The sequence below is a fragment of the Akebia trifoliata genome, chromosome 9, assembly GCF_017979445.1.
Source record: "Akebia trifoliata isolate Shusen 1 chromosome 9, ASM1797944v1, whole genome shotgun sequence".
Taxonomy (NCBI): domain Eukaryota; kingdom Viridiplantae; phylum Streptophyta; class Magnoliopsida; order Ranunculales; family Lardizabalaceae; genus Akebia; species Akebia trifoliata.
The window spans coordinates 4868532-4883498 of record NC_141383.1 but is presented as its reverse complement, the minus strand read 5'-3'; the positions used below and the strand labels follow the sequence as shown (position 1 = coordinate 4883498).

At 34.3% G+C, this 14967-nt stretch overlaps 1 protein-coding gene across 1 annotated transcript in view; it reads left to right on the top strand.

Annotated features, from left to right (window-relative positions):
• The window catches only part of LOC147394171 (uncharacterized), a 62925-nt gene that overhangs the window by 31865 nt on the left and 16093 nt on the right, over nt 1-14967 (top strand). Inside the window, exons 16-28 of the mRNA XM_086453411.1 lie at nt 1517-1593; nt 1768-1822; nt 1933-1981; nt 4146-4283; nt 6184-6265; nt 6347-6425; nt 6916-6962; nt 7294-7505; nt 8244-8331; nt 8481-8600; nt 8703-8821; nt 9739-9811; nt 9934-10053. Coding sequence (XP_086309537.1) covers nt 1517-1593; nt 1768-1822; nt 1933-1981; nt 4146-4283; nt 6184-6265; nt 6347-6425; nt 6916-6962; nt 7294-7505; nt 8244-8331; nt 8481-8600; nt 8703-8821; nt 9739-9811; nt 9934-10053 — 1259 coding nt within the window. The remainder of the gene's footprint in view (nt 1-1516; nt 1594-1767; nt 1823-1932; nt 1982-4145; nt 4284-6183; nt 6266-6346; nt 6426-6915; nt 6963-7293; nt 7506-8243; nt 8332-8480; nt 8601-8702; nt 8822-9738; nt 9812-9933; nt 10054-14967) is intronic.

Here is a 14967-nt window from a genome sequence, read left to right as displayed (position 1 = left end):
CACCCATGAATGAGGCATGATCTCATTTTCTTGGTTTTGGTGAATGTGGCATTGAATTGCTTTTGCTTTTGTTATATATATATATATAATTTACCATTTGTTTGGGTTAAGCAATTGAATAGTTTAAGGGAATATTGTTGAAACTAACAAAATATCCATGTTTTAAAAACAGACGGATGATTGGATCACTAATTTGTCAAATTGGTCGGACCAAGGTTGGATCCTGGTTCAATTGTGTTGGACCAACTTACACATTAAAAAATTTAGAAACATGTATGTATTTTCCTAGATTATCTTAGAGAGCTTCTATTGCCACACCAACTTTTGCTAACGCCACCTCAAGATGTATGCTAATTTTTGGTGATTTACATATGAATTGGGGTGGCATTAGCAAAAGTTGGTGTGGCAATATATAATTTTCACGAAAACTGGTAGTTTACTAAATGAACCAATTTTATTATACTTTCCGATTGGACCTGGTCGAACCACCGGTTTGGTCTGGATTCTGAAACACCGGAAAAAAATTTCTTTTTCACTTATTCGGTTGATACATGGGAAATACATCAAGAGTTCTTGTATGATTACCATAAAGAGCTTGGGAGTCCCTTCATTTCCATAATTTAAATCTTTTTATTTAAATAAAACTAGTAAATTCGTGGGTGTGGCATTTGACTAACTTCTAAGAGCACCATAATCTATATGATATTATGGGCTAATGAATTGAGTGCATATATAATTATTATTGTTATTATTTTGGAACCGAGGTATCCAAGAGCACCCAACTCAGGGCATGTGCAGTCCCCTCGGCTTCCTGAGTGTGTATTATGGTAAAACATAAATTTTGATTGCAAAAGCAATGTAGAATAGTTCATTTTCTGATATTCAAAAGAATTACCAATAACCTTTAACATGTGATAAATTTAGCTCTCTTTCGAGAAATACAACATGGAGCCTAACAAGAAAAGGAAACTTTTGTAACGAAATAAATTTCCAAGAGAAACGGCATGGAAAACACGGAAATTAGTTAGAAAATCTACCACAAAAAAGGAAAAGTTGTAATCAGATAGAAGGTATTTGATGACAAAATAGACTGTTACAAACATGTAAAAAAACACAGAAGATTTAAAACAATTAGCAGGTTATGCTCTACTCTCAAATTACCCATAAATTCCCTTTTAAAATCTCACCTGATGTGGTTTAGTCACCAAACAGTTCTGGATTGGATAATCCAAACTCATAAAAGTTCCACCCCCTGCTATAGATACTAAGAATTGATGAAGCGGAGACCATAAAGTGATAACAAAATAAAAATCCACACACACACACAAAACACTGTAGTAGGCTAGAGAGCAGAACATGCAATTGGAGGTACTTATTACCGCTGTGCATACTTTGTGTTAATTGAAGTAATTGTTACAGCTCTAGTACATTATGTTTTCCAAATTTTATTTTCTCAAGTTTCTATCTCAATAGTTATGGTAGCCATCATTTAATGAGGCGTCAGTACTTTACATAGATGAACACAAGGATTTGAAGTTGGTGGATGCTCCTGTCTCTGGTGGCGTTGTGAAGGCCTCGACTGGAGACCTTACGGTGTGACTTGAACTCGTTAATTTTCCCATGTTTTAACTTGATTTTTAATATCAGTTCACGATGCCTCATTTATTTTTTCTTTCCTTTTTCATGAAAGTAAGATTGTTGGAAACTTGTTGAGATTTCATGATCAACTTAAGGTGCTATTGATACTTACATCCTTCTTGTTATTAGATAATGGCTTCAGGTACAGATGAAGCTCTCAAGAGTACAGGTTCTGTTCTCTCAGGTAATGAATGTAAAACATATAATCTGTTGAAAAATAATGTATTTGTTCGATTGTAGGATTCCCTAAAACCTGCAATATATAACTGATGCTTCATCTTTATTTGTTTGTAGCACTCAGTGAGAAGCTCTATATTATTAAAGGAGCTTGTGGAGCTGGAAGGTATTTCAGAGACGTTTTTTTTCCCGAGTTTCTTTTATGATTTTTTTTTTAGGGATAATCAGCATACACGTTCACATGCATTTATAAGCACCACTTCACTGCATGGGCACACATGTTTTTTTTATTTTTATGATTCAGTTTCCTCACAAAATCATCATCAAGACCTTATCCCAACTATTTGGGGTTGGCTGGGCAAATCCCATTCCCCCATTCAATTCTCTCTAAAGCCTTTTCTTTTGTCAGTTTAAGCGGATCATATCCACTTTAACTACCTCAATCTACATATTTGATCTTCCTTTCTCTCTTTTGCAATCTTCCTCTTGTACACTTCTTCTGAGGGCCACTGTAATTAGCCTTCATGCACGTACCATAACATTAAATTTTGACATATTTTCACTGTATGCCAAATTATTTTCATTTCCACAAGGAGTGATACGAATCCAAGGGGGAAATCTTTTTATTTTTTATGTATTTTAGTGGAAATCACTATTCATTTCGTGGAATATTTTGGTGCAGTAATTTTTTACTAAACTAATCAAATTCACATATAAAAATGAAGATTTTGGTGGAAATGTTTTGATGAACTGTAAAATTTGACAGAAATATTCTTTGGAGAAAAATATTCTAAAAAAATTCATAATATTTTTAAATATCATCAACAAATATAAATTGCTTATAGAAAGGACTTATAAATTACACACAATCATCCATGTTATTATAAGTTGGATGTATGAGTAATTTGTTCATACACATTCGGAAATAGAAAATATAATTATTTGTGAATATAATACTTTATATTTTGCTCTTTTAAGCAATTGTTTTATATGTTGTGATGTATATGGTTAATGTGACATTATTATTCTCATTTCTATGTATAATATAGTTTTTTTTGTCTATTGGACTCTCATTACGAGCACCCTATAGTTAAACGTGACTATTCTTCATTTGTATCCTCCCATAGGGTTCTTTATTATAATTTGATGATATATGAGCGTGTTTACACTTGTTCTATCATTTCCTTGTAGTTTCAATAAAAATCCCTTCATCATTTCTATCATTTCCACAACATTTGCATCATTTCCATAAAATTGACTTAATTTCCTTATTGATTGAAAAAATTCTATAGAATATTTTCATTTCAAAGCTGATCTAAATAGATATCGAAAGCAAAATTTAATACTCTGCACATGACCAAACCATCTTAATTGACTTTCCATTAGTTTATACTTATTGGGGCCACTCACTCATTTTCATTTGTGCGTTGTTTTCTATTTTCTAAGTCTTTTCACTCATCCTTCTAATCTTATTTTTGTTACTCTCAATCTGTCAAAATGTTGTTTTTTTTATTACCCAACATTCTGCCCCATAAATCATTGCTTCATAAAATTTTCTTCTAACTTTATTAGGATATATCAGGCAAATAGCGCTCCATAACCACACTTCTACTTTAACCATTCATTTCTAATTCTCTGGAAAACATACTACTCAATCTCTCCATCCTTTGGAAATTAAAACTAAGGTAATGAAAATGATTGCTGGTATTTCCTGGCCATCAATTTTCGTTGGCCCTTCCTCTCTATGGGGTTATTACTGAAGTTGCTCTCCACATTTTTTGACTTGGTTCTACTTTTTATAGTATTCTAGGAATCCAAAATGGCCTTTTGGAGTTATATTTTTCTGTTAAGTCCCCTTTCTAGTTTCATCAACTAACATGAGATCATTTGCAAGTAACGTATACCAGTAGACCTGTTCTTGAGTATGAGCAGTTACTTCATCCAAAGCTAAATCAAACAAATACGGATTCCAAGTCAATCCTGGATGTAATCAACTGTAACTAGAGACTCATGTATCTCCCTACTATTTATTTATTCAACCTAATCACCATAAATTTCCTCAATTATGTTAATATGCGTACTTGGGACTTTCTTTTTTCTCAATATCCTCTCTAGGCACTTTATCATATTTTTTCTATATATCAACAAAAAATTATGGAAATTCTTTCTATTTTCTCTAAATTTCTCCATCATTTGTCTAATTTGAGGATTGCCTTGTTGATTGATCTCTTGGCTTCTCTCATTTCTTTGTTTTTATTGATATTTGTTTCACAACTTCAATATATTAAATTAAGGGATTAAACTAAACTCTTATCTATTCTTCCGTGTAGTTCTGTAAAGATGGTTAATCAATTGCTTGCTGGAGTTCATATAGCCTCAGCTGCTGAGGCAATAGCATTTGGGGCTCGATTAGGTCTTAATACAAGAATGCTGTTTGAAGTCATTACAAATAGTGAAGGCATGTCATGGTATGTGCCTTGCATTGTCCAATGTAATATTTTCACATTGTTTATTATCTTATACCTATGTTCAATCATAAAGTTTAGGAACTTAACTGTTGTGTATTGACATATGATCGGCCACTCTAAATAAGTACAAGTACAATCACTTGTTTCATCATGATTAGCATGGTAATAACACCTCAGATTAGTTAAAATATTGATTGTAAAAATAGTTCCATTTTTTTTCTTCTCTTGGGAAGTTATGTGACTAATAACCAATAAGTACATGGATTTTCCTTACTCTCTCTTGGGTCATTCTACACTTCCAATCTTTTTACAAATTAGCTCACTTTATTATCTCCGAGATCTTCAATATGATATGTTGAATTGGTCAGTGGTGTTTATGATTTGTTGATCTTAGTAACATCAGGTTGGAATTAGTATCTCAATTCACTATGTTAGTGGAATTTATCTAGGGTACCTCACTATTATGTTGAAGAGCATATTTATTTAGCTATTTTTATTTTTACAAATTGTTAAAAATAACTTTTATAATCATCTTTAGTCATCTTTTTATTGATTGTAAAATAAAAAAAAGAGATAAATTTATTGATATCACACCACCAGCATCTTAGGAATCACACCTACAGTTTCTTGAGAAGAAGATATTGTTGATATCACACCAATAGTATCCTAGGAATCACACGTAGGGTTTCTTAAAGCTTCACACATCTAAAGAGAGAAAGAGCAAGCTGCAGTTTTTTATTCATCATATCTACTAAAAAAACACAAAATAAAGACTTATGTAGTGTCCCATAAACCAACCCTACTTGTTGTCCCCTAAAAACAAAATTTACTAGACTATTCCTAATGCATGAAAAAGAAAAAAAAAATTAAAAATAATTGTTAGATCACTGAACTAAATGTCCACTATTATTTGCAATACCAAAACTACCATGTGGATCCTCCATCAATTAAAGAAATTCCCATGTGGGACCCACTTCATTTTTATCCCACCAAATCAAGATTTGGGCCTGATTGTTCAAACTCTTATTATGTCTCTTGTAAACTTTAAAGGGTTGTGATTGATCCTTATGAAGAATATTATTGTTTCAACTCTCAAGCTCTCAAATACTCGTGCCTACTATAGTAGAACAGTTTTTTTTCATCTTTATTTCCATTTATCAGATGGAAACATTATTCTCATTCCATGTAGAATATTATTGTTCTTCACACAGGCTCACAAATACTTGCTCTTATGTATGGTGGAATGTAATCAACGTATTTTATCTTTATTTCCATACTTCTTATGATTGTTTATTGTTTTACGTGATTTATGAGTTTTTTTATTGGTTAAAGTCTGTGACTGTCGATGACCATGACCAAGTTTCAAAACCCACCTTCACCTGCTTATTGCTAACGTCTAATCTCGCTTGCTTGTCTAGCAAAAAAAGTCAAAATAAAGCATTCATCAAGATTTCAATCATTTCCACGACATTCCTATCATTTCCATGAAAGCTATAATAATTTCCACATTGATTGAAATATTTCCATTTCTAGGATGACCAAAATTGAAATTTAATATCTTGCTGCACAGTGATCATTAACCATTGCTATGGAACTTTATTTTTATTGCAGTTTCTTTGTTTGTCACCAAAACTTAGGATTTAATGTACTGTGAAAATAACTTATACTTGTCATATTGTTCCCTTTTAGCATTAGATTGAGATAATCTACGAGGGTACTAGTAAAACCTAAAATTAAGTTCAGGTTTGGAAAGTTACCGGCTTCAAAACTTTTTCAAGTTCGTAACCATATAGGATTTCTGGAGAATTTCATACGCCAGATTACCAAAGCTGTATTTTGTGGTAATGGTGTCATCAAGTTTATATCTTAACAGCTATGCTGTTTTATTATTCTCTTCCAGGATGTTTGGAAATCGCGTACCTCACATGTTGGACAATGACTACACGCCATACTCTGCACTTGATATCTTTGTAAAGGATTTGGTATGCAATAGCATCCGTTTCTCTCTTGTTCATTTATTTCGGACCTTTCTATTGAACAACTCAGGCTGTAACTGTTCGCAGGGCATTGTTGCTCAAGAGTGCTCATCCCGTAAAATTCCACTTCATATTTCTACCGTAGCTCACCAGCAATTTCTTTCAGGTGCAGTACTGGATAATTGTAATCTTTCTTACCATATTTAATTTTGATGTGACGTTACATGTTTGAACATGTGCAGATGCATTAGGGAGTCATTGCCGCATTTCATCTCCTCTTTAACAAATATATCTTTTACATCTTTGCTTATGTTATTTTCACATAATTTTTTAGACTCCATTTCATACTCTTCAGAAGTTTGTTACTTATATGTCCCACGAAAATTATGTGAATATAATGCCTAAGTAGAGATTGCATCATGTCTAGCTTGTTCTTTCAAGTACTATGTAACTAAGTTCGTGAATTTTTTTTAAAGATCTTCTATTGCCACACCAAGTTTTACTAACGGCACCCCAAGTGTGTGCTAATTCTTTGGTGATTTACATATGAATTGGGGTGGCATTAGAAAATTTTGGTGTGACAATAAATTCTTTTTGTTTTGTTTTAATGATTCTACACACAAGTTGTAAAGTCTTCATGATTTTTCATTGAGCAGGATCTGCTGCTGGATGGGGTCGATTGGATGACGCTGCTGTAGTCAAGGTATGAACATGTGATGCTATTGTTGATTATTTTTTAGCTTCTGTGATGGATTGAAATAGTTCATGTAATATGATCGTGGAGATTGTTAGGATCTCACTGTTAAAGTATTTCAATATTAATATCTAAACTAAGTCCAAGCACCTCTCCTCGTGAAGTCAGAACAACCATGTTTTTGTAGGAACCACTATCTGTATGTTTAGTATTTGTAACAATTACACCTACTTGTTCACATCAGATACACTTTATAAACCTCAGATTTGTCATAGTGGAGACTCGAGCATCTTAAATTTGTTCTAAGCAACGTGATTCAATTGCAATTTGGTCTTTGCAGGTGTACGAGACACTCACAGGTGTTAAAGTTGAAGGAAAACCTCCTGTTCTTAAAAAAGAAGATGTCTTGAAGTCTCTTCCATCTGAGTGGCCCGTGGATCCAATTGAAGATATTCGGAGGCTGGATCAGAATGCTTCCAAAGTCTTGGTTGTTCTGGATGATGACCCAACTGGAACTCAAACTGTTCATGATATAGAAGTCTTAACAGAATGGTGAGTTTTTTTTTTCTTTTAATAAGTTCAAATTTTTATTAAGCAAGAAGAAGGGGTCGAGATGACCCTTGAAATTACGGAAGAGGACTTATCGAAAAAGTGTACAAGAAGAAACCCTGCCCAAGTCAACTTCTATATTACAAAAATTATCCCGACGTACAACTAAATCCTCAAAGAAGGCTCCCTTAGATTCTTAAACATCTTCCCCCCCCCCCCCCAAAAAAAAAAAAAGAAGGCCAAGATTGAAAAAACAAGGTCCTGCAATATTTGTCCCTAATGCCAGCACAATAACATCATTTTCTGTATTGCATTAATGTGGTACAGGAGTAATGATTTGCCTGGAAATCCTTATCCTTTATGCTATTACTTTATTACTTCAAATTCCAAAACATTAAACATTGCTTCTTGTATAGAATTACATTGTTACAAAATTCTAAAACCCTAGAAGCAGCTAAAAAAAGCTTCTGATTTTTTGTTAATTACTATCATGGTGTGAAGTTTCATACTGTTTCGACCAAGACCAAAATGTTTCAGGTTGATCTTGAATTTTCTCCCAACTGAAATATTACCTCGAGCCGAGATTTTAATCCTTGATAACTACTATAATTTAAAGGCCTATTCTTCATTCCATTATATATATATATATATACACCATATTGTTTGTCAAGAACCCACTATTTCTGCCAGAAAGAAAAAAAGAACATTTCATGAGGTTAATTGTATCTTTGTTGTATGCAGGAAAGTTGAATCACTAGTTCAACAGTTCAGCAAAAGGCCCAATTGCTTCTTTATTTTGACTAATTCTCGTTCATTGAGTTCTGAGAAGGTAAAGAGCAATCAAACAGAGAGCTCCAAATTTCTTTAACATCTGGAGATGATATTATACTTGTCGCTTTGGTTTTGAAGAGAGAATTAGTTAGCCTAAGGAAACTTAATCAGAAAATCAATTCCTGAGTGAAAGTTTATTTTTTACAGGCTATTGAATTGACAAAAGATATATGCAGAAACTTAGACACTGCAGCCAAATCAGTTGCAAACATTAGCTATACAGTCGTTCTGAGAGGTGATTCAACACTTCGTGGTCACTTTCCAGAGGTAACATTATATGACCCTTGTTTCGTGAATAAATAGATTCAAAGTTGTACTTTTTCATATATCATGATTAATAAAAATATATGTGCTGCCTGGTTTTTCTAGGAAGCGGATGCTGCTGTTTCAGTACTAGGCGAAATGGATGCGTGGATCATTTGCCCTTTCTTTCTTCAAGGAGGACGTTACACTATCGGTGATGTACATTACGTCGCAGATTCTGATAGGTATATTTGTATCTGAACATAGAGGATATTGGTTGCACACTTACACTAATAGTTCAAAGATTCATTTCATCTTGGTCTCAATAGTGTCTCGATCTAGACATTGGGGGTTTTATCTTTCCACTGTTTCTGCTTGTCCCTATGTTACCTGATTCGTGGGTTCGCTTAGTTCTAATTCGGCTTTGCGGTTTGTGGTTCGCCAGTCAAGAATGGACCTGATTCGTAGTGGTGGACAGAGATGAGGACATTTGAAGGTTGAAGTAGTAAGTAGGGTAAAAAGGAGATTAACCCCAAGAGGTTGGCCTAGTGGCAAGCCAAGCCTTGATAAGCTCCTTCGGAAGCATAGGTCAAGAGTCCATGAAGCAATGAATTCCTTGGGGCCACCCTCCAGGGTCAGGTTGACCCTCAACTCAACCAATTGCACGTAGTACTTTCCGAGGGGGCAGTGCGTGTGACTAGTCTCACATGAAGGGTGGGGAAGATAAACAAAAACAAAGGGGTGAAAAAGAGATTGAAGATAGCAGAGTTTGGGAAGAAAAAGCAAGTTTTTTTTATTAATATGTTGAACGTGAGGGTATTTGGTCATTTTTCATTAGTCTATTAGTAAAGATCAAGGTCGGAGGGGCATGTTATTAGTTTGAAATTTTAAGGGGATATCTCAACTATTATCAACATGTGGAGGGGGATTTAAAAAAATTAAAGTAAAATGGAGTTCGTCAAATTCTCTACATTTCACGGACCTGCAGCGTTCTCTGTTCAGTTCCTTTCTAACAAATCGGGTAACCCTGGTTTGTCCCATAGCATCTTATTAAGATATCACAAATTTTAAGCCAACTGATACGTAACTTGAAACTGAAATTCAAATCATGGTTGGATCTATTGAATCTGCCATTGCTGATGATTCTTGGTGGCTATGTTAGGCTTGTTCCAGCAGGGGAGACCGAGTTTGCCAAAGATGCTTCTTTCGGATATAGATCTTCAAACCTCTGTGAGGTATTTTTTTTTTTTTCACCCTGGCATGCTTGAAGAACATGGACATGGTCTCTGTATAATATAATCTAGAGAAGATTGAATTTAATTATATATATCTTTTTTTTTTTAATCTGAAAGTATAGTGGATTGAAGAGAAAACAAAAGGCCGGGTACAGTCCAGCAGTGTAGCATCTATTTCTATCCAGCTTTTGCGAAAAGGAGGACCCACTGCTGTTTGTGAGCATCTTTGTAGTTTGCCGAAGGTACATGGAAAATAATTCTACATCCCTCCATTTTGGATATGTTATTTATGCTTGTACGTACATTGATAGACGTAATACAAGCAAGGGGTTTTTCATTCTTTCTATCTTGCCATGCATATATGCATTATAGGGATATTTAGGGAAATAAAATAACAACAACAAAACCTTATCCCAAAGACTTGATAAAGAGTGGTATGAAAATGATTTTTCATTTTATATTCTCCTAATACATTTGTTTGCATTGATTGATGACATCCATTTATGTATATTTCTCTCTTTTGTTCTCGTTGATTTGCTAAAAAATTGTTTAATCCACTTGCTCATGGGCATAGTTCAAAAGATTGGTATTGTTCTGCATATCAGTTAGAAAAAATGATACCTATCATATAGGGACCGACTAGTTGCACATTACTTGGTACCGATTGCACTCCTATGTAAAAAAAATGCTTTTAAAAAAAAAATCCATCCTATTCCTACTTTTTACACCCCATGAAAGGAGTTTACACTAATATTAAAGATTAAGACCCATCATTCATAGGAGTTCCTGTAAATTTTACGACAAACCTATCATTATAAAGAGCTCTTGCAGAGTTTTACCCTACTTGTAAATCATGAAGCTTTGAAAATTGAATCTAGAATTTGTGAAGTTTTGGTGTTGTGGTTCCTCTATGATTTTCAAGAAAAAGAAAAGTGCAAATTTTTGTATTTGGAGTACAATCATGACCAAGGTATCAAATTCCGATTTCGGTTAGTCTGGAATATTTCATGAAAATATTTTGATTAGTGTGGAAATTAATACAATTTTTGGAAATGATAGAAATATTTACTGAACTTATAAGAAATGATAAAATAGGCATTAAAACACACCCACTAAGTCATCAAGATACAATAAAGAACCATATGGAATGTGAAATTGAAGAACAATGGAAATAAGAATAATAAGTTGCGTTAACTACATACAACTTAATGTGTAAAACATTGAAATGAAGAAACTATTAAATTGTATTAATGTGTTCTTATATTTCTTATTTTTTAATAAGAATAAGTTACTAATGTATCTAACTAATTAAAACATGGCTAATTGTGTAGTTGCTTATATAGATGTACCAATACGTTTAAAATACATTAAAATAAGATGAAATAGATAAGATAACTAACTAATCATAATTCATTTATACTAACGAATGAATGTTATGTGCAATATTTTATTAGTAAATACATTGTGCATTTTACAAGTTCTTTCTAAAAGCAATTATATTTTTTTCAAAAAAGAATATTTCGATCGAAGTTTACTATTCCTCGAAATATTTCCATTGAAATATTGCATTTTTATACTTAAAATTTGATATTTCGATCGAAATTCACTATTTATGAAATATTTTGCAAAATGAATAGTGATAGAAGAATTTTGAGAAGAATTCTATCAAATATCTTTTGTGAGAGCTTGGCAAGAATTTATATTAATTAAAAGAGTCAAAAGACAAAAAAACCCTTACAAAAAGGAAATAAATAAAAAACTATTACTACTAAACAATTATGACTAAAAAAGCAACTAGATTATTTCCAATACTCCCCCTCTAGCTAGAGCGAATATATCAACTAAATCCAACTTGACAAGGTGAGAATTAGTAATAGACGGACTAACAGACTTCGTAAGCATATCGGCAAGCTGATCTAAAGAAAGAACAAAGACTGTCTAAAGATCACCAAATCAAATTTTCTCCTGAGAAAGTGAATATCAAACTCAATATGCTTAGTTCTTTCATGAAGAACTGAGTTAGAAGCAAATATAATAACTGACTTGTTATCACAGAACAAAGTAAAAGAACTAGAAATTAGAAATCCTAACTTTGTCTGAAAAGATCAAAGTCAAATTAGTTCACATGTACCAAGAACCATAACACAATACTCAGTTTCAGCAGAAAGACGAGATACCACATTATGTTTCTTACTTTTCCACGAGATAAGATTATTACCATAAAAAAGTACAGAAACCAGATGTAGATCTCCTATCTGTGAGAGAATCAAGATAATCAGTATCTGTAAAACAAGACAAATGTAGTTGAACAATGAAAGAGTATTAAAGTCCAAGACCAGGATGTGACTTCAAGTAGTGAAAAATGCGATAAATGACATCAAGATGAGAAGTATGCAGAGTATGCATGAACTGGTTGACCACACTGACCGTAAAGGACAAGTCCAATCTAATGTTAGTCAGATAATCATACTACTTGCAAGTCTCTGATAAGAAGAAGGATCCGATAAAAGATCACCAGAATCAGCTTGAAGACAATGATTTTGATCTATAAGAGAGGAAGTAGGACGACAACTAAGCATCCCAGTGTCCTGAAGAAGATCCAATGTATATTTACACTGAGATAGCGAGATATCACGGCGAGCGAGAATGGGTCACTTCTATCCTCAAGAAGTACTTGAGTGGACCCAAGTTCTTAACCTCAAAAACACGACCCAATAACGCCTTAACCCTGTCAATCTACTGTGCATCATCTTTAGTCACAATAATATCATCCACATAAATCAAGACAATAGTGCAACGACCATCCACTCATCGACGAATAAAGTAAGTATGATCTGATTGGCATTTAGAAAATAACCTTAGAAAATTGTTGAAATCAGGTTCTCGGGGATTGCTTTAAGCTATACAGAGATTTAAGGAGGCAGCATAGCTTCCCAAAATACTTCCCCTAAAAACGAAACCCAGGAGGAGGGTTTATATAAATTACCTCAGTCAAATCACCATTCAGAAAAGCATTCTTCATATCAAGTTGGTGTAGTGGCCAGGAGTTTCATGCTGCTAAAGAGAAAAGAAGACGGGTAGTGCAAAGTTTGGTAATCGGAGCAAATATGACACCAAAATCTTTTCCAGGATTCTGTGTAAACCCCTTAGGAACGAGACGTGCTTTGTACCGATCAACAGTCCTATCGGCGAGATATTTCATAGTAAAGACCAACTTACACCCAATGATACACTTCCCAGATGGAAGGGTAACAAATTCCTAGGTATTATTTTTCTGCAAAGCATCCATCTCAGTAATCATAACTCTAATGCACTAAGAGTCTCGCAAAACCTCTAATACAGACCGAGGAATCCGAATAGAATCAGTGGCCACAAGGTAGGCTTGATAAGAGAAAGAAAGACCCTAATAGAAAACAAACTGGGCAATAGGATGATCAGTCACACACCCCCAATTACCTTTGCGAATAGAAATAGGCAAGTGAGACAAAAATCGAAGGGGTAAGAACAGGTATAGGTTTAGAGAAGGAGAGGATATACTTGAGTCCAAGAACGAGATTGGCATAGATGGAGGAGAGCGAGGACGACAAGTGTAAACCTTAAGCGTTGGCGAAGATAGAGAAAGAAATGGAGAAGGCAACACTATAGGAGACGGGTCTTACAAAGTAGAAGGGTCCTGTAAGTAGATGTGGCACGAAAGTATGAAACATTTTCAAAGAAAGTAATCAAGAGAGTGTATGATCCAGTGAGAAATTGGATCATAAAATCGAGACCCTTTTGACATAAAAGAGTAACCCAAGAAAATACACCGAATAGTTTTGTCATCCAAGTTGGTGCGATTAAAAGTTCTATCCTGAGCAAAGCAAGTGTACCCATAGACTCGAGGTGTAATGGGAAAAAGTATACTATCAGGTTAAAGGACAGGAAGAGGCACTTGTCCTTCTAAGGTGCGACTAGGGACACGGTTAATAAGGAAAGCCGCAGTGAGGACTGCCACATTCCAATATGCCTTAAGGAACATGTATTCTTCAGAGAAAACATCGAACAATGTTCATGAGGTGGCGATTCTTACATTCTGTTATCCCGTTTTGCTTTGGAGTACAAGGACAAGTCAGCTGGTGAAGCATACCATGCTTATGAAAATGGGAACGAATCCCATCAGATATATATTCCCCCTCATTGTCAGACCGAAGAGATTTAACAGGAATATTGTACTGAGTTTAAATCATTTTAAGAAAATTGACAAAAATAGGAAGCACCTCAAAACGAAAACGCATCAAATAAACCCAAGTACAACGAAAATAGTCATCAATAAATGTAACATAGCATCTATGACCATTAAAAACAGTAATAGGGGAAGGCCCCCACACATCAGAATGAACTAAATCAAATATTACATTAAATTGATGCATACAAGAAATATAAGAAGTACGTGTGTTTAGAAAGTTCACACACAGACCACTGAAATTTGTGTCCACTACAAGCAATTTTTAAAACAAGAAATAAATAACGTAAGTGATGAAAATTGGCATGTCTTAAGCGAGCATGTCATAAATCTAGGGTCTAAGAAGAAAACGTGCGACTCCTAGAAGAAGGAAACATAGAAGCCGAAACAACAGTAAGCTGAGATCCAAACAAGTACATCCCATCCCTCTCATACCCCTTGTCAAAAATCTTCCTCGAAGTCAGGTCCTAAAAATGCAATGAGTAGAAAAAAAGGTAACCGAACAATTTAGAGATCTAGTAATACTTCTCACAGATATAAGATTAAGAGATAGATGAGGGGCATGAAGCACAAAATTCAGTGAAATCTTAGAAGATAAGGGGATGGTACCCTTGTTGGGGATGGGTGTAAGAGATCCATCAGCAAGGCAAACCTCCCTATTAGTGGTAGGAAAAGTAGATGAAGTAAAATGACTAGACTCACTAGTCATGTCATCAAAGGCATCAGAATCAATAACCCATGTTAGAGAAACAGAGCCAGATTGATTGACATGGAAAGCAGAGAATGTACCTAAATGCGTAGTAACTGAGGCTACTGTCGAGGAGGGGTGAATGTGAGCATGAATCTGATCTCGAACAATAGTGGCAATCTGAGTCTGTAACTGTTGCAAGTCAATTGTGCCAAGTGAGAAAGGAAGATCAGTGAGAGGAATGGA